General features: G+C 43.4%; 1 protein-coding gene across 1 annotated transcript in view; it reads left to right on the top strand.

The window, feature by feature from the left end:
- The window catches only part of LOC115088599 (dynein gamma chain, flagellar outer arm-like), a 535,861-nt gene that overhangs the window by 271,673 nt on the left and 237,066 nt on the right, over nucleotides 1-27,122 (top strand). Inside the window, exons 54-58 of the mRNA XM_029596857.1 lie at nucleotides 9,962-10,069; nucleotides 15,145-15,231; nucleotides 17,078-17,142; nucleotides 19,993-20,199; nucleotides 22,409-22,559. Of these exons, the coding sequence (XP_029452717.1) occupies nucleotides 9,962-10,069; nucleotides 15,145-15,231; nucleotides 17,078-17,142; nucleotides 19,993-20,199; nucleotides 22,409-22,559 (618 nt within the window). The remainder of the gene's footprint in view (nucleotides 1-9,961; nucleotides 10,070-15,144; nucleotides 15,232-17,077; nucleotides 17,143-19,992; nucleotides 20,200-22,408; nucleotides 22,560-27,122) is intronic.

The following is a 27,122-nucleotide window of genomic DNA, read 5'->3' as shown; positions in this document are numbered from 1 at the left end:
TTGGTTCCCCCTATCACAGTTCAGTGTTGGATGCAGCCCCTCTGCAAAGTGAGGCTAGGAAGAGAGAAAAAACATGTTCTGACTACCCCCAGTGGCTGGATTGTGGCATCTCTAAGTTTTGAGACTTTTTGGAGTCTGGTAAAGTTTTTTTGTTTTTTTTTGGCAGGAAGTTCTGCTCACCCTTCCTGCCCAAGAAAGGAGTGGGAAAGACCAGGAGCTTGATCTCTCTGCTGTGTGATTTTGGGGATTTTCCATCTTGAATAATCCAGTGTAACATTTGAGAAGAGAACTGGGAGGTTTTTGGGTTTTTTTTTAAAAAGCATTTCATTTGGAAGAATGAGAAGAGACTAGAAACCCTTCACAGGAGTCTCTAATCCCAGGAGAACAGGACAGAGGGGAATGGAGGTTGTGGAATCAAGAAGTGGGAAAAATGGTCTGGAAAATGGTTCTTTTCTACCACATTGCTCAGTGATTCTTCAGTAGCCCCGGGTTTTATAAAAGACGTAGTTTATTTCACGTGTCTCATGTTCAAATAACTTTAAATAGATCATGGGTATTTAAGGAAAGGGAGAACTACCAGACATAGGAGCTCCCTTTCCAGCTGGGGCAGCCTATTTTTCCTCTCCCTGGAGGGAAAGGAACCCCTGGGAAAAATGCCAAGGGACCACACACATAGATTAAGTTTGGAAATTGGAGTTTGTGACTTATCATGGCTGTAACTGGAAGGAAGTGTATTTGGTGCCAACTAATTACAATAGACAGGGTATCCCAGTAAACCTTTTCTTTGGAACTCCCAATCTGAGAGTCCAGTTTGTTTATTTGGCACTAAAAATCACAAGTACTAAGCTTGCCCTTCCCAGAAAGGCTTTTATTTGCACAAAACCTTGGACCCTGGAGAGATATCCCCTCTCCCATTCGGAGAATCCATGCCAGGGTTTAGAGAGACTTTGCCCAAACTAAGCGTTGGCACTGAGTGTGACCCTCCCTTCCTTCCTAGCTAGCATTAGAAGAGGGGCTGCACATGTAGAGCTTAGGCTGTGTGTACACATGTGAGATGGGTCTCCCAACAAGGAGCCCTTGTTTTAACAGCAAAGAACCCCTGGAAAATATTCTGGATGGGGGAGGCTACCTGGAGTTAGTTTTACTGTGTAAATTCATGGGAAGTGTGGAAATATAGGGTAGCAGACACTGTCTGTTTCTGCTAATTGCATTTGGAAAATCTGGTTTCATGAATGGGCACTGGATTGGCCTTCTATCTGGAAAATCACATAAGGCATTTGAACTGTGTCGGTGTGAAAGCGTGGTTAAGGCTCTGTGTTAGAGTGTTCCCCTTTAAGAAGGAGGGGCAGCAAAATCCTGTAGAAGAAGTGTTAAAAGGGGTGGTTAAAGATACGGCAGGAGGTGCTGGGATTTTGGAGTTGGAAAGAGCCCAGCAGGGGACTGGGTTTACCTGGGCAGCCTCTCCTCCGAGAAGGCCCTGATAGGCTTTCCCTCGCAACGGTTTCTTCCCTTTGAGGAGGTGTTTCTCTTCAAAGGAAGGCAGCCGGGGGGGGGACTTAGCCTGAGTCTGGAGATCCCACAGGCAGTGGGAAGGATGAAGGTGGAGGGCTGAAGACACCGGGGAAGTTCTGTGCTTTTGCTGGGATGGGGCAGAAGAAATGTCTGAAGGCTTATAGAGTTTCTTTGGAGAAATGAGAGACTTACTAAGTGTACAGTGAGTGAATATGGAAGTATTTAATGGGTGGAGAAACTGATTTAAGGTTGGGAGAAGCATAGTCTATTTAGAAAGAGGAATAATGAATGGTTGTAGTGATGGGAGGGGTCCTGGCTTTCACTGTGAGTACTTTAAAATATTGGAGTAATTGTAAGAAATTCTCGTAATCCAGGGGAAGATGCATATAATTCTAAGTATTTAGTATTTTGACCTTTCAGTCTTGTAACTTTCATAGCCTATATGTGTGAGCCTAGTTAGCCTTATCTGATCAGGGTTTTCTTACTCTCTATTGTAATATGCTCTGATTGCTGGCAGCACCAGAAAATAAAAGTTTGTTGGCAGAGTGACCTCCATTTTCTCTGGTATGGTGAGATTTAAACAGGGGAGATAGCAGTCAGAGGGGAATATAGAAGGAAGTCTATTAAGTTTGAGATCCCTATCTAGCTCAGACCTGCCACATACCCTCCTTGCCTCTGGGCCTTGGTCCACTAGACCAGAGGTTCCCAAACCTGGCCTAGAGGGGACCCCCAGCCAGTCGGATTTTCAGGATATCCACAATGAATATGCATGAAATAAAATTTGCATGCTTTGGAGGCAGTGCATGCAAATTTATCTCATGCATATTCATTATGCATCTCCTAAAAAACCCGACTGGCTGGAGGTTCCCCAGGACAGGTTTGGGAACCTCTGCACTATACCATTTGCTTGTTCCACATTCCAGACCCTTTCATGTCTTATGTGCCCCATCCAGGTGGGATTACACATGGATGAAGAACTGAGGAGGAACTAAAACCATCAGGAGACAACAAATCTCAGGATATAGAAGGGAGAGAAGATCTTAGGGAAAGAGGAGCAAATAATTATACTATCCACACAATAATTACATCAATATCTATTAGATATTCTCACGTTTTTAGTTTGTTTATACATCAGGAAAGAAAGAATGATCATTTCAGGAGCTGACGTCATTGGATTATGCTCTCTCATTCTTTGATCCTGGTGGTTCCTAAAGAAAGTTCCTGAGTTTTCAGCTCATTATGGTCGTTTATACTTGGATGCCATAAGTCCATGTAGAGTGAAGTCAGCTGTGACCACTCTAGAATAAACTAATATGAGTTACAAATCTCTGTGTAGAAAACAATTAGCCACAATACTTTCTTTATTACATTGAGAAGAAAAATACAATAATATTAGTTTGCATAAGAAGGTAGCACCTACATAGTTTGAGCCAAAACAAGAAATATCATCTAAGAAGCTGCAGTAGAGCACATAAGCCTTTAATTACTATTTTCTGTAGGCCTCTTCTCTCTCATTGCGTCCTTGTAACAAGTCAGTGAAGAGCCGTGCAGTAGAATTCACTGATGCATAAGAATCTGAGAGGAGATGTGATGTGACTGCTGTGGCCCCTGCTACTGAACAGAGAGCACAGTCTTGCTTCATGTAAGCCACATTAGCCAGGATCTAAACCAGTCGCCTACAGGACCATTCCCCTGAGCCATCCAGTCTCCTGCAAAGCCCCTTAATTTAATATGTCTATCATAAAAGACCTGAAATCCATAACTTTGTTATATTTCTAGGCCTTCTTTGATCTAATACATCACATTTGCTTACTTTTGAAGGTGCTCATTTTATATATTTCCTAGTTTTATCCATGGGTTGTTTGGATCCTTGTTTCCATATTTACCGTTGGGAAATATGGTCTAAAAATTGTTCTTTTCTACCATGTCTCTGATTTTTCGGTAGCCCCAGATTTTATTATAGGCATAGTTCATTTCATGTGTCTCAACTTTAAATGATAACATTTAAATGAAGATGTTGGCATAGTAAGGATAGTATATTTGCCAGAAGATATGCTTATAACTTTCAGGCTTTTGAGATGAAAATGATTTCTCTCTTGGAGTGAGACTCACAGTCCAGGATGTGCATAAGTGGTCTTACCCCAGAAATATCTACAACTATCTACAGTCCAGTGGTTTGCTAGATGCGAGGCAGTATGGATTCACCAGGGGAAGGTCATGTCAGACAAATATTATTTATTGTTTTGATTGGGTGACTAGAAAAATGGATCAAGGAAGAGCACTCAATGTGATCTACTTGGATTTCAGCAAAGCTTTTCATAGGGTCCTGCATAGAAGGCTTGTGAATAAAATGAGAAGATTGGGAGTGAGTGCCAAAGTGGTGGCATGGATTACAAACTGGTTGACTGATAGGAAACAGAGTGTAATGGTAAATGGAACCTACTCTGAAGATAAACCATATTAAGTGGAGTGCCACAGGGTTTGGTTTTGGGACCGGTTCTGTTCAATATCTTTGTGAGTGATATTGAGGAAGGGATAGAAGATAAAACTTGTCTATTTGCAGATGATACTAAGATCTGCAATGGAGTGCACATGCCTGAAGGAGCAGAGAGAATGAAAAGAGATTTAAGAAAGCTGGAAGAGAGGTCAAAGGTTTGGGATTCAATGCCAAGAAGTGCAGAGTCATGCACCTGGGGTGTGATAATCCAAAAGAGCTGTATGTGACGGGGTATGAAAGACGGATGTGCATGGACCAAGAGAGGGATCTTGGGGCAATAATATCTGGACATCTGAAGATGGCGAAGCAATGTGACAAAGTATGACAAAGTGTGACAAAGTGATATCTAAAGTCAGGAGAATGCAGGACTGCATAGAGAGAGGAAAAAGGAGTATAGAAAAGGTGATAATGCCCTTGTACAGTTTCTTGGTTAGGCCTCAGTTGAAGTACTGTGTTCAGTTCTGGAGTCCATATCTCACAAGAGACAAAGATAGGATGGAGGCAGTCCAGAGAAGAGTGACCAAAATGGTGTGGAGTCTCTATGAGGAGAGGCTGAAGGATCTGAATATGTATACTCTGGAAGAGAGGAGATGCAGCCAGATATATGATACAGACCTTCAGATACCTGAAAGGTTTTAATAAAGCATATTCGACAAACCTTTTCCGTTAGAAAGAAATCAGTAGAACAAGGGGGTCAGAAAATGAAACTCAGGGAGGATGACTCAGAACCGTCAGGAAATATTTCTTCATGGAGAGGGTGGTGGATGCCTGGAGCGCCCTTCCAGATGAGGTGACGAAGATGAAAAAAGTGAAATAATTCAAAGGAGCATGGGATAAACACTGTGGATCCCTAAAGGCTAGAGGATGGAAATGAAGAAAAGAATACATGGGAGTAACTTGCAGGTGCAGCAGATACTACTCTTTACCAATAAGCCTGATGCAACTTCAACATTGCTCTCTGCTTCAATGGTAAGGGGTAATGCGAAATTGATTCAAACAGCAACCAATGAGAACCCTGACGTTTATGGTCTAGGAAACTGATAAGCATGGGGGGGTAACCTGCATGGAGCAGCAGATACTACCATAAGCTTGTTGGGCAGACTGGATGAAATATCTGGTCTTTTTCTGCTGTCATTTCTATGTTTCTATATCCAAAAAGTAAACTCATACTCGTTATTGCACTAAATCAATTATTTAACATATATATGCAGAAAATAACTCCAGGACTTAGTTTTCATGATACTAGATGTACCTCCAAACCCTGCTCCAAAATCCAGCACAGATATGGCCTGCTGCTAGTTTCTTGGAGGAGGAGGTTGATAGGATTTGAATGCATAAACTCTTGTTTATGCATGTAAATCAGCTTATGAAAAGTATTAGTTGATTACATGCGATCATTTTCCTACACTCGCGGCAGGTTCTTTGGAGGAGAGGGGAAAATATTTATGCACATACTTTTGATTTTAAAAAGAGTGTGTGTAAACATACATGTAGAAAGTTACATCTCCTTGGGAGTGGGTATGTCTTCCTGGGTGTATATCCATGCACCTACCAGCTGAACTTGGGATTTTTCAAAATGGACTTAGGTACATAATTCTGCTTTGAAAATTCAGGCTAAAGTTTGCGGTTACTTGGTACTCACAGACATTAGCCATGTGAGGGCTGCTGAAAATCACCCTCTTGATGTCCCAGTTTTGAAGGTTAAGGTAACGCACCTGCCTCTGGTCTTCAAGAGGGTACTGTCTTCAGCTGGATTCTGTATGGGCCACTTAATAAAACTAGTGGGTTTGACAGTGTAGAATTATGAAAGCAGTCAGTCCATCATATCCTGAGCTATTTCCTTTCCTATAGCCTGCTGTTCACCTATCACGCCTAAAACTTAAAGTTATGAGGCTTGAGACCTTATAATTCTAAACCCTTTATTAACCCCTGGTTTTTCTTAGTTATCACACAGCCACTCAAATACATTAGAATGCAACTTTATTTTTATTTTCTCTTTGTTACCTGACAGGGTTAAGAATTCATCCCAAAACATCATAGAGTTTAAGAAATTCCAGTTAGCTTCAATGCAGGACATACTACTTGTTAGAGCATGAGACCAAGTTAACAGCTGAAAGAAGCATTTAAGCTTGTTACAAACAACTTACATTAATTTTTTAGAATCTGCCTTCACAGTTTAAGGTTGCACAAACACACCCCAATATGGGCTCATTCCAGTGTATTTCTTTAGGCAAAACCTGCAGTTTCTTCTAATGGTCATTTAGTTAATATTCCTGTGTAACTGCAAACTTTCTAGTGCAGGACTCATGAAACTAAACCCAATCCACAGACCTCTTATAACCATATTATTTAGGATTCCTCTTCAACAGTAGCTTTAAGCCATTATGCAATTGCTCTTAGCAGATCAGTAAGAAAGCCCCATTAGCTGCAAGCACTCTAAATTAGTACAGTCCAACCCCCTTAACATGCAGTTTTTCCTTACAGATTACCAATTAGGGAAGTTCTGCTAACTGCAACCTTCTGAAGCAGTGTTCTTGGATTAAACATACAGTTTCTCTTAGTAAACCACTCATCAACAAGTCCCTGTTAATTTCAAATATACTAAAGCAGAACTTTGTTCCTTGAGAGCTTAGATTACAGAGCCACAGTATAACTGGTTACTAAAGGAACCCACAGCTCCTATATTCATCAGCTTTTCAATGTTGCATAGCTAAGCTTAATCTCCCTGTTCTTTTTCCTTCAAGATAAGTGTTCAAAGACTTGAATATCGATCACTTTGGCTTTAGGGTGAGAAAGCCAAAGGCCACCCCACTACTGGTGGTTACAATTCTCCAGTGCCCCCTAGTGGGGACACCAAAGATTGAGAAAAAAGAAGGGAGGCCTAGAAAAAAGGCTGTTGGCTGTTTCTACAGCTTGCCAAAATGTTCTGAACCTATTTTTAGGTCTTCAGGGAGCAGCTAAAGGCCACCTCATCCTCATGGTGGTTACAATTTTCTGGTGCCCCATGGTGGCATCACCGAAGATTGAGACAAAGGAAAGAAGGCTTAGAAAAAAAGCAAAATGGCTGTTGGATGTTTCTGCAGCTTGCCCAAAATGTGAAAATGCAGCTTGTAAAAAAGGTGGGGCCTACACCATCTCCTTAATGGAGGGTGGGAGGATATTGGAAAAGTGAAGGGAGGGGGGTCCCTTCTCAGTAGGAGGTAGAGAGACAGAGGCCTGCACTGTCTCCTTGATGAGAAGGGGGGCACTGCTCGCAAGCCTCCTGAGTCCCCTTTTCAGCTGGGGGTTCAGGAAAACAAAGGAGCATAGGGAAAAGTTGAGGATGAAAAAGGGGTTCCCCTTCTTGATGGGAAGAGAAATGCCCAACCGCAGAGGGTGAGGGGTCCCTCTAACCCGCTATCTCAGCCAGGGAGCTCAATGGGGGGAAATCTTTCATTTCTGCCTTCTCAGCAGGAGGGGGTTGCCAACCATGGGGGCCCTCAATCTGCCTTTTGGTGGGGGGAGGGAAGGCAGGGTTGCTGACCATTAAAATGAAGGGTAGGTGAGCAGGACAAAAAAATGGGGGTGGGGGGGGGGGGGGGACTCCAAGCTCTATTTCTCAGTGGATGGGAGGGGAGAAAAGGAGGGTCTCCTACTCCACTTTTCAGTGGAGGGGAGGGGGGTCATCATAAGTAAAAGAAAAAACAAACAAACAATGCAAATGGAAAGAACTTAAATATTCAGTTTTAAGGTATAATGGGATGGAGGGGAAGGGAGCAGAGTACCCTGTCTACTGACCACCAGGGAGTGAACTCTTCCACCCAGCCAGTGGACACAGTGCAGAAGTGCTCCTCTTTGATCCGGGTGTGCACCATGGCCTTAAACAGGGCCCCAGTCAATCTCTCCTGCCTCGACTGCCAAACTGCTTGCCTAGAAGTGAGCAGGAGAAAATTGACCAGGGCATCCTTCTGTCACAGGGGCCCCTTTCTAGCCGCACACCCATAGATCAGGAGATGCAGGGTGAAATTTAACCAAACTGCAGACACCTCTTATATACTGGAACAGTCACCAAAGGAGATTTGACTAGTCACATTCAATGCTCATTTGTCCCTGTTGGATGTTAGCCAAAATCAGCAGGCAAGGAATTATGGGGAATGTAGTCTTAAATCCAAGTGATCACAGTTTCTCAGCCCTGTTATTCTCAGACAAGGAAAAAATGTTGCCTTTTTAAAGGCACAGTCCCTTTTCTATGCAGGAACTACTACCAAATCATCACAAAAGCAAGTAAAAAAGCGCAATGAATAGATGGTAAAATATGGTAGGAGGAACAGGACAGATCGTGACGAGAAGGAGTCAAAACTTCAATGGCAAAGAGAGAGGGAGTGAGAGTACATAGGAAAGCAAGAGAATAAGCTACAGTCAGAGGAGAAAATAAATAGATGATTTAAATTCCACTTGTATTATTGAGTTACTAATTACTGTCAGCTTTGCAAATGTTTTGAAGGATTTTCTAGCGCCAAAGATATTCTACTCTAGATTGCAGAAAACATATGTATGTATGCACATTTTATAAATACTATGTTCACCTGAGCCCCCTCACACAAAGAGAGTATGCCAGCTTATCATACTTACCATATTTTCACCCTTAGAAAGGATGTCAAGGGCTCAGAGATCTGGTATTTCCCCAGCTAATTTCAGCCTTAACTAATGGTACATAGCCCAAGTATCATTAACCACAGCCATGTAAATGTCCAAATATCTCATGCTGCATAAAACATAGATGGTCCATCTCAAAGGGTATTTGGCTGTCTTGCAAAATCTGCAGTATAGAAAGCTTATAAGAATTTTTTTTTTAAGTAAATAGATGTAATCCCCCCCACCCCAGGACAGGGGTGCATAAAACGTTGAGAGGGTTTGGCACTACTTTTATAAGCTGAGAGCCAGTTTCTCAGGATGGGGTTCAATAGGAGCTTGGGTCAAGCAGATGATATAGTGGACACAGGCCCAGAGGATAGTGTGAACTGGCATCTTTAGCTAGACAGGCATCTCAACCACAGAGGAACCCTCCATAACCCCCCTCAGACTGCTATTTCTTTTTTCCCCATCCCTCAAATACCAGAAAATGAAACTCACTCCATAATTTATTCTAAACCAGTGGTTTCCAAACCTGCCCAGAAGGACCCCCAGCCAGTCAGGTTTTTAGGATAAGCACAATGAATATGCATGAGATAAATCTGCATGCACTGCTCCATAGCAGGCAAATTTTAACTCATGCATATTCATTGTGGATATCCTGAAAACCTGACTAGCTGGGGACAAGTTTGGAAATCTCAATTCTAAACCAACAAACTTTTATTGTGTAGGTAAAAACAATAGTCAAAGAATAAAATAAAGTAGAATGGATTCACTCATTAAGGTCATAGTGTTACATACCTAAGCTGAGGTGGTTATCAAAGAGACAAAGAAAAGTACATGTAAAGATGCAGATGTCCCCTTATAAAATGGAGAACCAATTCACATTTACAACATCTTCTACCCTCCTCCTGTAATGAGGGCAGTTTCCTAACCATCTTAAAGGACTACATACCCTTAACCCCAAAACACTTAGTTGCCATGACACATGGCACATTCTTCTCCCCAAGTTCAACATAACAATGTGCCATCTAGTGGTCATGAATATCATCACACTTAAATTTTAGTTAACCTGAAAAAACAATGTTTTGTTTTGTTTTTTCTGTAGTGGGGTCATACTAGAGAAGCATTTTGGGCACTCTCTCCAACCTAGAATTATTACAGAGCCTTCACAGTGATGGAATAAGCTCCCTGGTGGGAGACCCGTCACATAGTCATCCTATGTAAAACTGAAAAAATATATGGTGTAATCATTCTTGATGTTAACCCAAATTTTATAATTCTCTCCTTTTTAAATGTCTACAAGATACAATGATTGCTTCTTCATTGTTTCACTGGTAGGTTCTGCAGCTCAGTAATGGAGACAGCCTTCGGTTAACAGAAAACATGAAACTCCTCTTCGAGACAAATGATCTGGAGCTTGCTTCACCTGCCACCATCACAAAAGCAGTAAGTAAGCAGAACAGATGAGCGTATTGCAATTAATTGTCTTCTCTGCAAAAATAATTGAAGTAACGATGAATTTCAAGTAATTTGACTGATTAACTTAGAAAACATTATTTCTAGGCATGTGCATTCATTGCTCCATTTGTCTCAGTGTTACGCACATATCTGATGAATGGATAGTAAGCACATCAAAATGGATGGTGTGCGTGTATGTAGTCAGCACACTACATCTGCATACACTATCCGTTTTGGCATGCCTACTATTCATTCGTCAGATACATGCATATTGCTGAAACGAATGAAATGAATGGAGCAACAAATGCATATTCCTAACTATTTCCCCAGGAATGCTCTGTTTCACAAGTCTGAACTGTTTAATGCCTGTCCTGTTTTATTTTTTTTTTAAGATGAGGCTATTACAGCTGAAAAACATAATAGACTTTAAAAGTTTCACAAAGGAAAGTCCCCTGTTTAATCCCCAAGTTGAGTCTTCCACTGCCTGGGTCAGCTAAGGCTGGGGATACTTCAGAGGCAGCAATCACAGCCCCCGGGGGTAGGAGTCATGGTCATCGCATAAGGGTGACAGCTGGTGGCTGAATTAGGAGTATGTTTCTGGAAGGAGTCCTAGACTGTCATCTGAAAATCCCCCCCCCCCCCCCCAATGCTCCTAAAAGTACATGGGTTTCACCAAAAACTTGGAGCCCCATTGGAACCTCTTGGGGGTTGGGATCACCAGCTTGAGGAAGGGAAGGAGAAGGAGAGACAGCAGGGTCATTGAATATTCAGTGGGCCCCATTGTTTGGTAAGTTGGTGTGAGGGGGTAGATCAGGCTGCAGCAGACCCTTTATTCACTCATGGTGGAAGGAGGATTGAGCTGCAGAAGTTCCTTCTTTAAGATTAATGTAACATTTTCCCAGCCACCAGAAGGCCCTGCGACCGGCCGCACTCAACCTGGAAAGACAACGGGCCTCCCAAGACATCATTCCTGCTTCTTCGCAGCACAGGTGCCACAGCACTATCATGTGCACCATAGGTGCAGACGCACACGCTCTTGCTTCATTTACAGGCCCTGTGGCAGGGAAAGGGTGACATCACACAAACATGATGTCAGCTCTGGCTGGGTATTTAACCCATGGCCTGCTGCCAGCCGGTGCCTTAGCAATGGGTCTCCTGCCTTGATATAGTGCGTGTTGCTCTGTGTTCCTGTGCCTTACTCTTTCATCTTCCTGCTGGTTCCTTGTCTCCTTACCTCCTTGTTTGCTTCTCAGTTGCCTCACCTTGCCCTGTTCTTTCTTGGTTGTCCTGTGTGGGACCTGTCTTTATACCTTGTCCTGCCTATCCATTTGTCTCTGCCTGCCTTCCGGTGTTGACCTTCGCTTCACCTGGACTGCTCTCTTGCCTATTGCCTGCCATTGACCATAGTTTCGGACTTGGACTACAATTTACAATTTCTTAAAATTCATGAATCACTAGATGCACAATGGCTCTTGGTGATTTACAGTAAAAACATACGTAATCATATCAACATACCAATAAAATACAATAAAAATATACTGATAAAACACATTCATAAAGCAATTGCTTTGCATGCCAGATGATAGGGTCTAAACTCAAAAACAAGAATGATCACAAGTAAACTAAATTAAACAGATAGGTCTTCAATTCAACTTTCAATTTTTTTGTATCTGTCTCTAGCTGCAACTTAATGGGTAACAAGTTCCAGAAATCTGGTGATGTGAGAGAGAAAGTTCTTTCTCTAGTTTCTTGGAGCCAAACCAGTTTGTGAGTGGGTATCTCCAGCAAGCCTCTATTCTGTGAGCATAAATTTCTAGTAGGAGTGTAGATTTTAAGAAGAGCATTTGCCCATGGAAAAGATTTAAGTTAAAGCAAATGATGCACCATAACTGAAATCTTGTCTTTTATATGTCACCGAATCAGAAGCTAATGTAACTTGTAGAACATGGGTGAAATATGCTCTTCAGCAGGCATACGAGAGATAAGACGTGCAGTAGCATTTTTTAGTAACTGAAGTGCTTTTGAAGCTACAGCAGGAGGACCTAGGTAAGCCACATTGCAATAACCCAGGGATGGTAAAATTAAAGCCTGGACAGCAAAACAAAAATCATCAGCATTAAGCAGTGGCTTAAGGCCACAAAGTAAACATAACTTAAGAAACCAGATCTGATAGTAGCCTTAATCTGCTGCTAGAAAGCTGGAGTCTAACTAGACACCAAGACTTTTAAAATAAGAAGAAGTGTTCAGTGACATACTATGACATAGCAATGTGGTAGGGATATCAGAATCAGAGATGTGCTGAAGTACCAGGAGGTCTGTCTCCATCAGGTTCAATGATAATTTATTGCATGTCATTCAGGATTTAATAGAGGACATGCAAAGAGATAACAAACTAGACGTGCAACACAGGAAGGTTGCAGTTCAATGTAGAACTGAATATCTTCTGCATAGATACGATATCGCACGCAGAGTCCCACAAGTAATTTGCCAATAGGTGCTAGGTAGATGTTAAAGAGCAAAGCTGAAAGGGAAGAGCCTTGCAGAACTCCGATGGGAATATCGTACCAAGGAGAGTAGTTGGCATTAATTCTGATTTGATGGGAATGGTCCGACAGATAAGACTTGAATCTTATGCTGCCTGTCACTAACCCTGCTATGAACCTTGACTACACCTTGCTTGCTATTTGCCCTGACTCTTGGCCCAAACCCGGTAACTGATTAACCGCTGCCTGCCCTGTCTTCAGTTTGGCCCTGGACTTTCTCATCTTGCTCGTTCTGTGGGACAATCACCTAAGTCCTGCTAGCTCCTGGAACCCAAAGACTCAACCTGCGGGGAACAGGTTTGGTATAGGTGAAGCTTCTGTTCTGTCCCTGCCCAGCACAGGTTTGCCAGCTGTCAGCATGGGTCTAGTGGGTTCGCCAATTAGGCTGCGCCAATCACGCCACAGCATAAGGATTCACTCCCCTTACAGTTAAGAGCTGGGACATTAGCAGCGCATCAATTTGCTGATCTCTCAGAAAAGTGTAACTACCCCTCTAGGGATTACTACAAATTGAGAGACTTAACATGATTCGCAGTAACCAATTTTAATATTAATGAGCTGCTTTGCATACATATAAGCAGTTCATCAATATGTTTTATGTGTTAGGCTGAGTTAAGTACACATTACTATTAACACGGAGTAACAGACTACCGTACTAAAGTGTGTTAATGCAAACTTTAATGTGGGTTTATATATGTTTGACATGTTAATGCTTGTGTTAGTGTTAATGCACTATATTGCATAGACCCCTAAATGTATAGTCCCAGCAAAATAGGTGATACATCACTGCAGTAGATGTAAAGTACTTACGGTAAGTGTCAGTGTAGTCAGTCACAATAACAGACAGGAACTTGAATATGGCAAGTCCTGTTTTATCATTACTTTGTTGCATTTGTTGATACTCTTTGTTCACATATAATCTCCACACTGAGACCCAGCTAATGTGGCATTTGATTTAAACACCTCCTGTAAGCAAATCAGAAAGTTGTGGTATGCCGTTTGTATTTGATTTCATGACAGAAATCCAAACAAGAAGTCACTGAGCAGAGGAAAAATTGTACAAATCTCTTTGGCCTCTGTTCCACAAAATTACTGAGCCCTGTAAAAGTTCAAATATCTGGAAATACTTTGCTCAAGCGATGACAGCAGGTAAAGACCAGACGGCTCATCTAGTCTGCCCATTTTCCCAGAGGGGACGGAGGCATTAGGATTTAAGTACTCCTTACCTCCTTTATTTTTATTTGTTGTATTTTGTATATTTGCAATAAGGAGGTTGGAATTTAATTTACTATTTTATAGGGATGTCATTCGTTGCTCCATTCGTTTCGACAGTAGGAGCGTGTCTCATGAATGGATAGTAGGCGCGCAAAACAGATGTTATGCGCGTACATTTATTGCTGACTACTTACACGCACACCATCAATTTGTGAGATATGCATATACCATTGAAACAAATGGAGCAACAAATGCACATGCCTACTATTTTATCTTTGGTACATTATTGCATTTTGCATTTTATTTCAGTTGAATGTGATCTATTATGATTGCTGATTTATTTATTTATTTGTGTTTGCATTCTATTTTTATGCTCTTTTGTGCATTATAGCATGGTTCGAGCATCAGTGGTGATGAGAAGGGATATAAAAATAAATTTCTTATTTATATTATTCTTAATAGTAGTACCATGAACCTCACTTGATCTTTACCTTCATTCTCCTGTTCCTACCATTGTGAATCCTCTGAGCTTGTCCTGGGCTTTCTTGAATACTGATGCCTTTTTTGCTTAAGGAAAGATAGAATTTATGGGCAACACTGGCAGAGTCTTCCCAGTATCAGCAGAGCAGGACAAACACAATGCATTCTCACGTAGGGAGCAATAATCACAAGTTTTTGTGCAGGTATGCGTGGATCACTAACTGCCCCTGGCTCTTAATGCAGCTCAAAGTATTCTTGCTGTTTATTTCATAGCATGCGTACTTTCATCCAAATAAAAAGTGCTGGAGTGAGGTAGAGGAGTAAAAGTACGCATAGCGATTTCATTTTTAAGTCTCTAGGCGTACTTTGTACTGAATCCCAAGCAGTGAAAAATGGGAGGGTGGGAAGATTTAATTGTTGGTTCAAATGAAGGCTGAGAGAGTAGTGCACTAACACATTAAGTGCTAAATAGGGTATAATCGTTGATATTTACTCTGACTGTGTATCTCATGAATTCTGAGTATTACTCTATTCGGAAGTGTGCAGAGCGACTGGATGAAAAAGCAGAAATAAAGCTGAGAGTTTTGGTATTATCTGAGAGAGTGGTGTATTTTTCTTTGCGGGGGCTTTGTTTGTGCCAGCATTAACGCAGGTGAGAGGGGCCAATGCTCTCCCTGACCGGTCAAAGGAAGGAAAGCTACCCCCTACTGTTTCTACTGGGGTCCACTTTACCATTTACATGACCAAGAAATTGGAACCCACTAAATAAATTTGAAAGTATGTCCTCCTTTATTCACTGACATTATCTCTCCCCTACGAAACCAGGGAATATTGTATATAGAAGGAGAAGCACTTGGTTGGACACCATTAGCTAAAACTTGGCTGGAGGGAAGAAACCAGCAAGAAAACACTGTAAGTAGAATTTTTTTTTTTTTAAACAATTGTGAACAATAGTGAGCCATAGTAACAGAGAGCCAGTGTGACATTTACTTTACAGGTTCTGCCTGTAAGTCCCGGGGCTTTCTTGGGGTGGGCGTGTCGGGGGCGTGATGCGATCGGCGCGTCATCCGGGGGCGTGTCGGGGGGGCGTGAAACGGTCGGCATATCATCCGGGGCGGTGCCGCGGGCATGGTTTCGGCCCGGGGGTGTTCTAGGGGTGTGGTCACAGCCTCCTGACCAGCCCCCAGACCGGAACATGGCGCGCGGCAACCGGCCCGGCGTGTGCAAAGTTACGCCTGAGCAGGCGTAACTTGTGCGACAAAGGTAGGGGGGGTTTAGATAGGGCCGGGGGGGTGGGTTAGGGAGGGGAAGGTGGGGGGAGGCGGAAGGAAAGTTCCCTCTGAGGCCGCTCCGATTTCGGAGGCCGCTCCCATTCCCTCCGAGGCCGCTCCGATTTCGGAGCGGCCTCGGAGGGAATGGGCAGCGCTCGCAGGGCTTGGCGCGTGCAAGTTGCACAAATGTGCACCCCCTTGCACGCGCCGACCCCAGATTTTATAAGATACGCTCGGCTACGCGCGTATCTTATCAAATCTGGCGTATTTTTGTTCGCGCCTGGTGCGCGAACAAAAGTGCGAGCACGCGCTTTGTTTTAAAATGTACCCCTATGTATCTAACACAGCTCAAGATGTGGTTTCCAGCACATTAACACCTTCCTCTGCAGTGAAAGGCAGTAAGACTTCCCAGCAGTTTTCTTTTTCTTCCACTAGAGGTCTGTTAGTACCTGCTGGGTCTGCATTTTCCAGAGCTCGAAATCAACCTCCCCAGTAGGTTTAGGGTCTGTACCAGGGAAACTCTGCAGCTTGTAAGAAAGAGTTATAAAGGATTCGTATTTTGAGTTGTAACCACATGCTGTACATTTTCCTTTTGCACATCAGTAGATACTGTAATACTAGTCGGTGTATAGTGAACCGATAAAGTTGTACTAATGTAGGGAGTTTGGAGTTTTGGCTTCAAATCTTAGAATTTAAACTTTTTTTTTTATATCCATTGCTTTTACCTGAAAAGCTTGTAATAACAGATACCCCATGTGCCAGTAATTGCATTATTCTCCTTAATAGCTTTTGCAAATTTCTCTGCATTGTAAAAACTAGCGGGCACTGCTGCTACTCGCCCTTCACCATTTGGCTTGCTGTGAGAAAGTTCATTTAGTAGTGGAGACTCTGCACTTGTTTGCATCATCATATTGACATGAGATTCTTGCTGACATTGCCCATTTCAGGCGTTCCAGTCTGGTCATGTTTCCATGGGTTTTAAGAAAAGTATGTGCAACATATACTGATAAATCAGCTGAGACATCATCAATCTTGGCTGCAGAGTTAACTTGCGTTAGCTAGCTGCAGAAAGGCGAGAACATGAACATGGGAAAGGAAACATTTTTTTTGTCCAGAACTAGCAAAAGTGCAATATGAATGCAGGAAATGAAAGATGAATGAAGAGCCGAGGGTCACTCAGATTTGTTTCTTCACTTACCAGTGGAAATCACAACTTCCATATTTGCTGTCTTACTCCTTTATAACCTTTGGTGGATTATAGTTACTAATTATAATCTGTGCACAAAACAGAATATGCAGGTACTATTTATTTTATAGTAAATATTTTCCAGTCAAAATATCTATTTTAGAGACAGATTTGAGTCATTAAAAGCCAGTTTGGAGATTACAGAATTTTATTGTTCTGAGTGACCGACACAGCAGCAAACATTTTAATCCATACACAAAGCTGACACTAACTTTTGCTTTTTTTTTTCCCTCCACTTTAGGTACTTTCTAAAGCCTTTTACAAGATTTTGGATCCTATATTCAGTTTTGTCCTTCAAGATGCCAAGTAATGCCATACACTTTATGTCATAATTCTGTATGCAATATATAATAGGTCACCATGTGAGGCCTAGGTAGTAACAGTGGAGGATGCAAACCTTCCTGAGAGCTTGGGGGCAGATGACGGTCAAATTTCAGAGACTGAGATACATTTGAATTGCATGTATGTCTGAGACACGGCAAATGCAGAAAGGTTCCAGGGCCATAGAAGAATAAATAGGTAAGCAGAAGACAGGGCAGGGCAAGAGGTTATGGGAGACCATCACACTTTAGGAAGGATAAGGGATCCAAGGTTTATGATATTGTACAAACACATAGCAGTTTGGTGTGCTTTATTAGAGTCATAAAATAGTCCATAAACTGGTTTGGGGAGAAAAAAATTGAAAATATTGTTTCTGGAGTCAGCCCATCAGCTAGTACTTTGCACTTTCAAACCCAGTGGGATCTCTGGGTTTGATTCCGGGCAGATTTGCTTTTTTCTGGTGGAGAGGCACACTACCGCAGGCAATAAAGTTAGGCACTGCTGTACAGGAACAACTAGCCTTAGAGATAGCAAGTAGAGATGTGAACCGGAATCGGTTCGGATTCCAGTTCCGATTCACATGTGGTTTTTTTTTTCATCGGGCCCAATCGCGGTTTGTTTATCGGCTGCGCCCGAGCCAATAAACAAAAAAACCCACCCCAACCCTTTAAAACTAATAACTTAGTTTCCCCCACCCTCCCAACCCCCCAAAAAACTTTTTACAGGTACCTGGTGGTCCAGTGGGGGTCTGTGGAGCAATCTCACGCTCCCGGGCCATCGGCTGCCACTAATCAAAATGGCGCCGATGGCCCTTTGCCCTTACCATGTGACAGGGTATCCGTGCCATTGGCCGGACCCTGTCACATGGTAAGAGCACTGGATGGCCTGCCCCATCTTGTGCTCCTACCATGTGACAGGGGCTGACCAATGGCACCGGTAGCCCCTGTGACATAGTAAGGGCAAAGGCTATCGGCACCATTTTGATTACTGGCAGCCAATGGCCCGAGTGCAGGAGATCGCTCTCGGACCCCCGCTGGACCACCAGGGGCTTTTGGCAAGTCTTGGGGGACCTTCCTGACCCCCACAAGACTTGCCAAAAGTCCAGCAGGGGTCTGGGAGTGATCTCCTGCACTTGGACCGTCGGCTGCCAATATTCAAAATGGCACCGAAAAAGCGAAAAAAAAAAGTAGCAAGAGAGAGGGGAGAGAGGACGGGCAATCCTACGCTCGGGATTGCCAGTCCCCTCTCCCCTCCTCCCGAAGCAAGGCGTGAAAAGCAGCCTTGCTCCGGGAGGAGGGGAGAGAGGACTGGCAGTGTAAAGCGATGAAGCAACTTACTTTTTTTGCAGCCCCTCTCCGGAGACGGACATCGGCGAGGACGACCGTGGCTCCCCTCCCCTGCCTCCCCTCCCCTGCCTCCAGCTGCCCGCGAAGATAGACGCATCACACGGGCGAAAGCAGCCCCTGTACCTGCAATTGGGCCGCTCAAGACGTGACTTCATATGCCGTGACGCCAAACGTCGTGACGTCACGCCTTGAGCGGCCCAATTGCACGAACAGGGGCCACTTTCGCCCTTGCAGGTGTCCATCTTCGCGGGCAGCTGGAGGCAGGGGAGCAGCGGTCGTCCTCGCCGATGTCCGTCTCCGGAGGGGGGCTGCAAAAAAAGTAAGTCGCTTCGTCGCTTTACACTGCCAGTCCTTTCTCCCCTCCTCCTGGAGCAAGGCTGCTTTTTGCGCCTTGCCTCGGGAGGAGGGGAGAGAGGACTGGCAATCCCGAGCGTAGGATTGCCCGTCCTCTCTCCCCTCTCTCTCTCTTGCAACTTTTTTTTTCGCTTTTTTTTTTTCGCTTTTTCGCTTTTTTTCACTTTTGTTGCTTCGGGAGGAGGGGAGAGGACTGGGGCTGCCCGGGAGACCAGCACCCATGGACGCAGCCAGGGCAGGTGAGCGGGGGCTGGGGGAAAGTTTGCTGCCTACCCTTACCCCTGCCTCTAACGCAGGGGTAAGGGTAGGCGGTAAGTTAGCAGGTTAAACGCGCGGCAAAACGGCAGGGTAAAAAAGCGATAGTCGGGGCGCGCGTTACTGGATGGTAGGGAATAGCTAATTCGATTGTTTACATGTAATATACATGTCGCGTGCGGAAGGGGTTACCCGGGGATTTAAGAACGCGGTAAGAGTAGGTTAAAGGGGATTGTGGATCGCAGGAAGGGCTAACGCGGCCGGAAAGTGAGTAGAAAGTGGGTTAGGAGCGGAGTAAACGCGGCCGCACTTTACTGGATTGACCTGCATGTTACTATAGGAGGCCCATCTAATAACTTGAGGTGAGGTTTAGGTAGTAGTGTAGGGGTTAGGGGCCATTTTTACATGCAGAGTGAGACGTACGAACAGAACAGTACACTCTTGTGAAGATTTGATGTCCTTCGGAGTGAGGAAACTCACACAAGATGAGATTTGTACAATGTTCTCTCAACCTAGATTGATCAAGCTGTTCTGTTCGTACATCTCACTCTGCATGTAAAAGTGGCCCCTAACCCCTACACTACTACCTAAACCTCACTGCTTCTCTCTGCAGTCAGAAAACGCCATAATGTGATTTGATAAATGACCCTGTTAATTGTTTCTTGGCTAGCTTTCAGGATTAAAAACTCCCTTCCTCACATCTAACCTATGTTGTAATTAATATACAAAGATTACTAAAATGGCTTCAGTGACACATGTTTGTTTATTTTCTCCCATTTTATTCCGCTTTTCCGGTAATAGCTCAAAGCAGTTTACATCAGTAAAACAATGCATGCAATGAAAGGAACAAGCATTTGGTCTGACCTGTTTGTTTCCTCAGACCCCTTGTTCCAGTCACAGAGGTCGGGCTCTTCAGCACCTGCGCTAACCTGCTGGCGGCAATGCTAAACGACAAGGCTCAGAGCATCGGAGGCCAACTGCACATTGAGCGACTTTTCATTTTCTGTCTGATTTGGTCAGTAGGAGGACTCCTAGAAGGGACCGAGAAGAGGAAGTTTAATGAACTTCTAAAGGTTTATACCTCAGTGTAGGTATCATGTGGCACTGTTGCTTTGTTGACCGATGACATTTTTACGGAACATGATGGGTGTGTTATGATATTGATGATTTGCATTCCATTTATTGTCTATTGTCCATTGTTAATTTTTAGATTTATACTTCTATGTCCCATGCTTCTAGTATGTTATAGATACATGTAACCACAAATTAATGAAGCAGCTACCTCTCCTTAATCTGACACGTAACAAAGGAGAGAGGAGAATGAGCTCACTCAGTACATCTTAACACACAGGCGTTTTGCATAAACTGTTTTACTCAAAGTGACTAACTAGACAAATGACAATATCATACGATGTTTATGCTCAAACAGTGTAATCTGCAGCCTCTCACCGCGCAATGGGTCACAGGCTGTAGTCAGCTCATAGAGCTTAATTTTTTGTAATCATTTACCGTCATTTGTCCACCCACTACCTTTATTTAAGCCATTTCATTAACTATCTAAAGAATTTTTTATTAGTGATTTTTAATTAGAACAGAACGTTCTTCTAAATGTCAAATCCAAAAATAGAATACTTAGCCGTCAGTATTTTTCAGACCAGCCACTCCGGGCTTTGCTGTTTAAATTTTAACCAACCCTTGGGTTGGTTAAAATTGGTTTTTCAGACCAGCCACTCCAGCCCGGAGTGGCTGGTCTGAAAAATACTGACGGCTAAGTATTCTATTTTTGGATTTGACATTTAGAAGAACGTTCTGTTCTAATTAAAAATCACTAATAAAAAATTCTTTAGATAGTTAATGAAATGGCTTAAATAAAGGTAGTGGGTGGACAAATGACGGTAAATGATTACAAAAAATTAAGCTCTATGAGCTGACTACAGCCTGTGACCCATTGCGCGGTGAGAGGCTGCAGATTACACTGTTTGAGCATAAACATCGTATGATATTGTCATTTGTCTAGTTAGTCACTTTGAGTAAAACAGTTTATGCAAAACGCCTGTGTGTTAAGATGTACTGAGTGAGCTCATTCTCCTCTCTCCTTTGTTACGTGATAGATACATGTAATACATTTTTATCATATATATATATCATATCATATATATATGATATATATATGATATGATATATATATATATCATATATATATCATATATATGATATATATATGATAAAAATCCTTTTTATCTTTTGAAAGAAAGAGGCTGTTTTTAAGGAGATGCATGTTAACATTATTTTCCACAGTAGGGTTTTAACTGTTAGACAGCTATTACCCTTACAACTGGCTGTGAAATTAAAAAAAAAAAAAAAATCAATAAATATATTGTAGCCTAGCTCAGGGCAGGATATTCTATTTGTTGGGTTACAGGCAAACAAGTATATTAGCTCCCCCGCCCCCTCCCATACCATTATATAACTACATTCTTAAAGCTCCACAATCGATTTTTAAACCCCGCTTCTCCCCCATCCTCCAGCATAATCACATCCCTCACCTACCCTGGCATAATCACCTTCACCATTTCCCTCATCACATTAAGTCCTTCTTCTCCCTCCCGCCCTGACATAAATCACATCCCTTCCCCCCCCCCCCCCCCCCACCCCCCACTCTGGTATAATGTCGTCCCCACCCACCCACCCCGGCGTAATCATATAACCTTCCTCATCCACCACCCACCCCGGCGTAATCATATCACTGCTTTATCCCCTGCCGGTTTCTGGCATAATCACTTTCTGCATCCCTGCCCCCCCCCCCTTCCCCAGCCTGATCCCCTCCAGCAGGCAGGATTTGTGCTTCTTACCTGCTGCTGCCTCCTCCCCTGCTGGCTTCTCTCTGCAGTCAGACCTGCATGGGGCTGGCGGGGGTCTCGGGAAGCCATGGGCCCCGTACAATCTGACCGCAGAAGGAAGCCAGCAGAAGAGTGAGCAGAAGCAGTTAATAAATGCTACTCACGACTCCTCCTGCCAGCTGAATCAGGGGAGGGGAAGGGGGCTGGGAGGATGGATAGAAAGACTTCCTGGGGGGAGGGTGTTCTGGCTCGGCCTTTTTCTTTTTTTTTTTTTACCTACGTCTTCTTTTTGTGACGAAATAGGGAAGGTTTCCGAGATCCACCAATGGAGGTCATCATTACATCTATTTGTAAACTACTGATCTGCAATTAAATTGTATGCTACATTGCAGTAATAATTCATTGTCTTATCTTTTCGTAACATGGAATGACCGCTCTACCTCTCTGTTCTTATAGGTTACCAGATTATGACCATGAGATTTCAGTGTTTGATTACTATGTAGATGAGTCTGGAGAATGGGAGACCTGGCAATCCTGTTTACCAGAAATGACTTATATAGGAAGCACAGATGTTTTGGGGGAGGTGTTTGTTGAGACTCTGGACACGGTAAGTATACTTAGATAATAAGCAGATATGCCAGCACCTTTGCTTCTGAAATTCTCTAACCTCTCTATTTTTCTTAAGTTTTGAAATCCTGTTTATAAAGTGCTTTAGACAGAAGAGCACACATGTAATGAAATATTTTAATATACTATCAGGGTTACTCCAGGACAGTGCCACATTAGGTAGACGTTTGGAATGCATGAATCTCCTTCAGCCTAGCTCAAAATCCAGTTCAGATATTTGCCTTGAATTGTCTTGGATAATCAGAGGCACTTTAACCTGGTCTAAATCTTACACTTATTTTTTAAAATCTGATTATGTTTGAATTAGACTTGGTTAAGAACATAAAGGAGAGACTGAGAGACTAGCTATAAGGGCCTTCTTGTAGTTAGGTATTTATACCTCTATAGGAGGCCCACCTAGTAACTGGAGGTGAGGTTTAGGTAGTAGTGTAGGAGTTATGGGCCACTTTGACATGCAGAGTGAGACCTACGAACAGAACAGTACACTCTTGTGAAAATTTGATGACCTTTGGCGTGAGGAAACTCACACAAAGATGAGATTTGTACAATGTTCTCTCAACCTAGCTTGATGGACTCTCAGCAATGGGTGCAGAGCAGAACTGAGGCATTTCCCTGTACAACTCACCGTACAAAAAAGATATTCTGATTCTGGTGTCATCTTAATAACAGCATCACAAACTCCCTCTGCTACCAGGAGCATTGTAAAATAGTACAAACAACCCCACTCTGTACATATATATCAAATCTGCTATACCTTAGCAGCACTAATTCCAAGAAATGAAACAGCAATAGCCCTACCCATAAAAAAGGCAGCAGTTCACTACCAGTGCAATATAATCTTGAGAAAATACAACAAATAAGGCTGATACAAACCTCTAGTAAAGTACCTCATCTCAGTCACATACACACAGAACACAGACAGATCTGCCTTCACCAAATATAGAATAAAAGACCACAGATTATAAATGTGGAAACAAAACCTGGAATGGAAACCCCAAGACCACCTTCTCCATGCAATGCAAAACTGGAGACTAGAAATTTCCTTCTACACTAAGCAAAGGTCAAAGATAGAAGAAATGCATATTCTCAAAACTGATATAGTATGGATCTTGTACCCATTCACCCCCCTCACTTCTCCCAACTACCTCAATCATCTCGTCACATGCTCATATCCCTGTCCAACATTCCCGACACATCCCCACCCCACATCCTCTTCCCCATTCTCCCTTTCTGCTCTTCCCTACCCAGAATAGCTCTGACCACCTCTTTTCTTCCAGCTCAGTATCCCCCACCCCCTTCTCCCCAACCCAGCAGCCCACACCTCCATCTCTCTCTCTCTACTTCCATTTCTCTTCCCAATCCAGCAGCCTCCAACCCCTCCCTCCTCCACCTCTCCCTACCCAGCAACCCCAACTTCCTTTCCTCCATCCCTTCCTGCCCAGTAGACTCTTGAACTCCTATCTTCCCATGCCTTCCTGCCCAGTACATTTCCCCCTCTTCCTGGCTCACAGCCAGCAGAAAAGACTTCAGTCTAATCCAGAGTCTTCCTCCCTTTTTATCAGCGGCAGATGAGGGCAAGAAGCACTGAGGAGAGGAAGATGAGGCAGGAGCAGTGGATCTATAGAGCAATCAACTCTCTTCCTCATGCTTCTGCTTTCACATCCAGGCCTCATGAGGTGAAGAAAGCATCAGCAGCCTCACTGCCAGGCCAGACAGAGGAAGATAGTTGTTGGTCCTGCCGGGCCCATATGAACAGGAGCTGGTGATCTGGGTGAAGGAAGAGGGAACAATCTCCCACTGGCCAGGAAGAGAAGAAAGAAGCAAGAGCAGCTTCCTGTCATACCCAATAAAGGAGGAGTCAGCCAACCCCTGCCCAGACTGATGAAGAAAGATCAGTCTTCTGCTGGCTCTGCGACACAGCTTTCAGGACCTCTTGACACACTAGTGTGACCCAACACACCAGTTGAGAACCACTAATCTAAGTACATACCCAATAATTTGATCACATCAACAAGAGGAATACAAACATCTTTCATACGAGGAGCCAATTTAATATTGGTTTTACTTTTCCTAAACCAAATTGTTTCAGATTTTTGAGGATTAACTTTTAATCTATGATATACAACAACTACACTCCACTAAAGAATCTGAGTTGAGCGCTGCTACTACGTGGATGTCGTCAGAATATATTTATTTATTTATTTTTTTTAACTCTTTTCTATACTGACATTCATGAAACATATCATATCATATCGGTTCACATGGAACAAGGGTATATAACATTAACATTAAAGAAGAAGATGTTACAATGAACAGGGGGTTATGGGAACTTGGATAACTGAAAGTGCAGATAACAGAAGTTTAACAATATAATCTTAACAAAATAAATACTGGTTGTACCATGGATCACATATAGAACACGCTATAAATATTAGAGATGTGAATCGGAACCGGAATCGGTTCTGATTCCGGGTTCGGGGACAATCGGGGAATTTTTTTTGTGCGGTCCGATTGGTTTTTTTTTTATTGGCTGCACCCGAGCAGATAAACAAAAACCCCACCCTGACCCTTTAAAACACATGCTTTATCTTCCCCCACCATCCCGACCCCCCCCCCCAAAGCTTTTTAAAAGTACCTGGTGGTCCAGTGGGGGTCCCGGGAGTGATCTCCCGCTCTCGGGCCGTCGGCTGCCACTAATCAAAATGGCGCCAATGGCCCTTTGCCCTTACCATGTGACAGGGTATACGTGGCATTGGCCGGCCCCTGTTACATGGTAGGAGTAATGGACGGCCAGCGCCATCTTTAAAAATGGCACGGGCCATCCAGTGCTCCTACCATGTGACAGGGACCGGCCAATGGCACGGATACCCTGTCACATGGTAAGGGCAAAGGGCCATCGGCGCCATTTTGATTAGTGGCAGCCAACGGCCCGAGAGCGGGAGATCGCTCCCGGGACCCCCACTGGACCACCAGGTACTTTTAAAAAGTTTTTTGGGGGGGGGTCGGGATGGTGGGGGAAGCTAAAGCATGTGTTTTAAAGGGTTGGAGTGGGTTTAGGGGTTGTTTTGTGTGCCATTTTTCCTGCTCTCCCCCAAAACGATAAGAAAACCCCACGAACAATTGTGTGGGGTTTTCCTATCGGCTTCGGGGAGCCCCCGATTTCTGATGATTTTGAAAATATCGTACGATATTTTCAATCGTCAGAAAAACGATTCACATCTCCTTCACTTCCATGATTTCCGTTCAGTTCTTCAAGCCATATTGTTTTCAAAGATTGACTACTGCAACGCATTACTACTCGGTCTACCCGCCTCTTCTACTAAACCTCTACAGATGCTGCAAAACGCAGCAGCCAGGATTCTTACCAACTCGCATCGTAAAGACCACATCACACCAATTCTTAAAATCCTACACTGGCTACCAATCCACTATAGAATACTCTTCAAGACTCTCACTATCATTCACAAATCTTACCAACAATCCCCTCTCCAACTCTCCATCCCCCTCGAACTTCATGCTTCCACAAGGCCGATCAGATCCGCATACAAAGGCTCTCTCCAGGCTCCCCCAAGCAAATTCTTGGTCCACAACTCCAACCATAAACGAGCACTTTCGACAGTGGGTCCGCTACACTGGAATTCTCTCCCCCCAGATATATGTCAGGAACAATGCCATCTATCTTTCAGAAAGAAACTGAAAACCTGGTTGTTCGTCCAAGCCTACGGTTGACAGAACCTCTATCTACCAATATTGTCTCTTTCACCCTCCTACCCATTCCCTATCTCCTCCCTCCCCCCGCCCCGTTCCCTGCCCTGACACCACCCCCCCACCTCCGCTTACCTCCCCTGTTCCTCCCTTTTTACAGGAAAATGTTTTCCTAATAATTGCCTATGATAAATCACCAGCCGAATTCTGTAACCTTTTGTTAACTTTTATTAGTCTTGCTACTTAATTGTTCTTGTTGATAACTACTCTCAGTACTCTCCAGTTATATTTTGATATTTTTCCTGTCTTTCAAAGCCCATGTTTTTGCTCCCTGTTTAATGTAACTTTATCTTTGATACAGTTGTTTAATGGTTTCCCTTTGTTCCATTGTAAACCGGTACGATAAGACTTGGTCTTGAGCATCGGTATATTAAAAGAACTTAAATAAATAAATAAATAAATAAATAAATAATAAATATGGCACTTATATACAAAAGTAATAAGTATGGCTACAATGCAATGCACTGACAATACTGGAAGTGAGGTTTACAGATGGATAAAGGTTGTGTCTTTACAGGTTCAGAGAATTAGGAGTAAGGGGTTAAGAGAGGGATTAAGAGAATTAGGATCAGGTTATGGGAAGGCTTGTTGGAACAGCCAGGTCTTGAGTTTTTTCCTAAAGGTCAACAGGCAGGGTTCTTGTCTGAGGTCTGGAGGCATGGTATTCCAGATGGTTGGCCCCGCTGTAGAGAAGGCCCGTTCCCTGGTGGATGTGCGAAGGGTGGATTTTGTGGTGGGGGCGTGAAGGGTTCCTTTATAGGCCTCTCTTATAGGTCTT

The sequence above is a fragment of the Rhinatrema bivittatum genome, chromosome 3 (genome assembly GCF_901001135.1).
Source record: "Rhinatrema bivittatum chromosome 3, aRhiBiv1.1, whole genome shotgun sequence".
NCBI lineage: Eukaryota > Metazoa > Chordata > Amphibia > Gymnophiona > Rhinatrematidae > Rhinatrema > Rhinatrema bivittatum.
The sequence above is the reverse complement of the archived record's forward strand: the minus strand, read 5'-3'. Positions and strand labels throughout refer to the sequence as shown.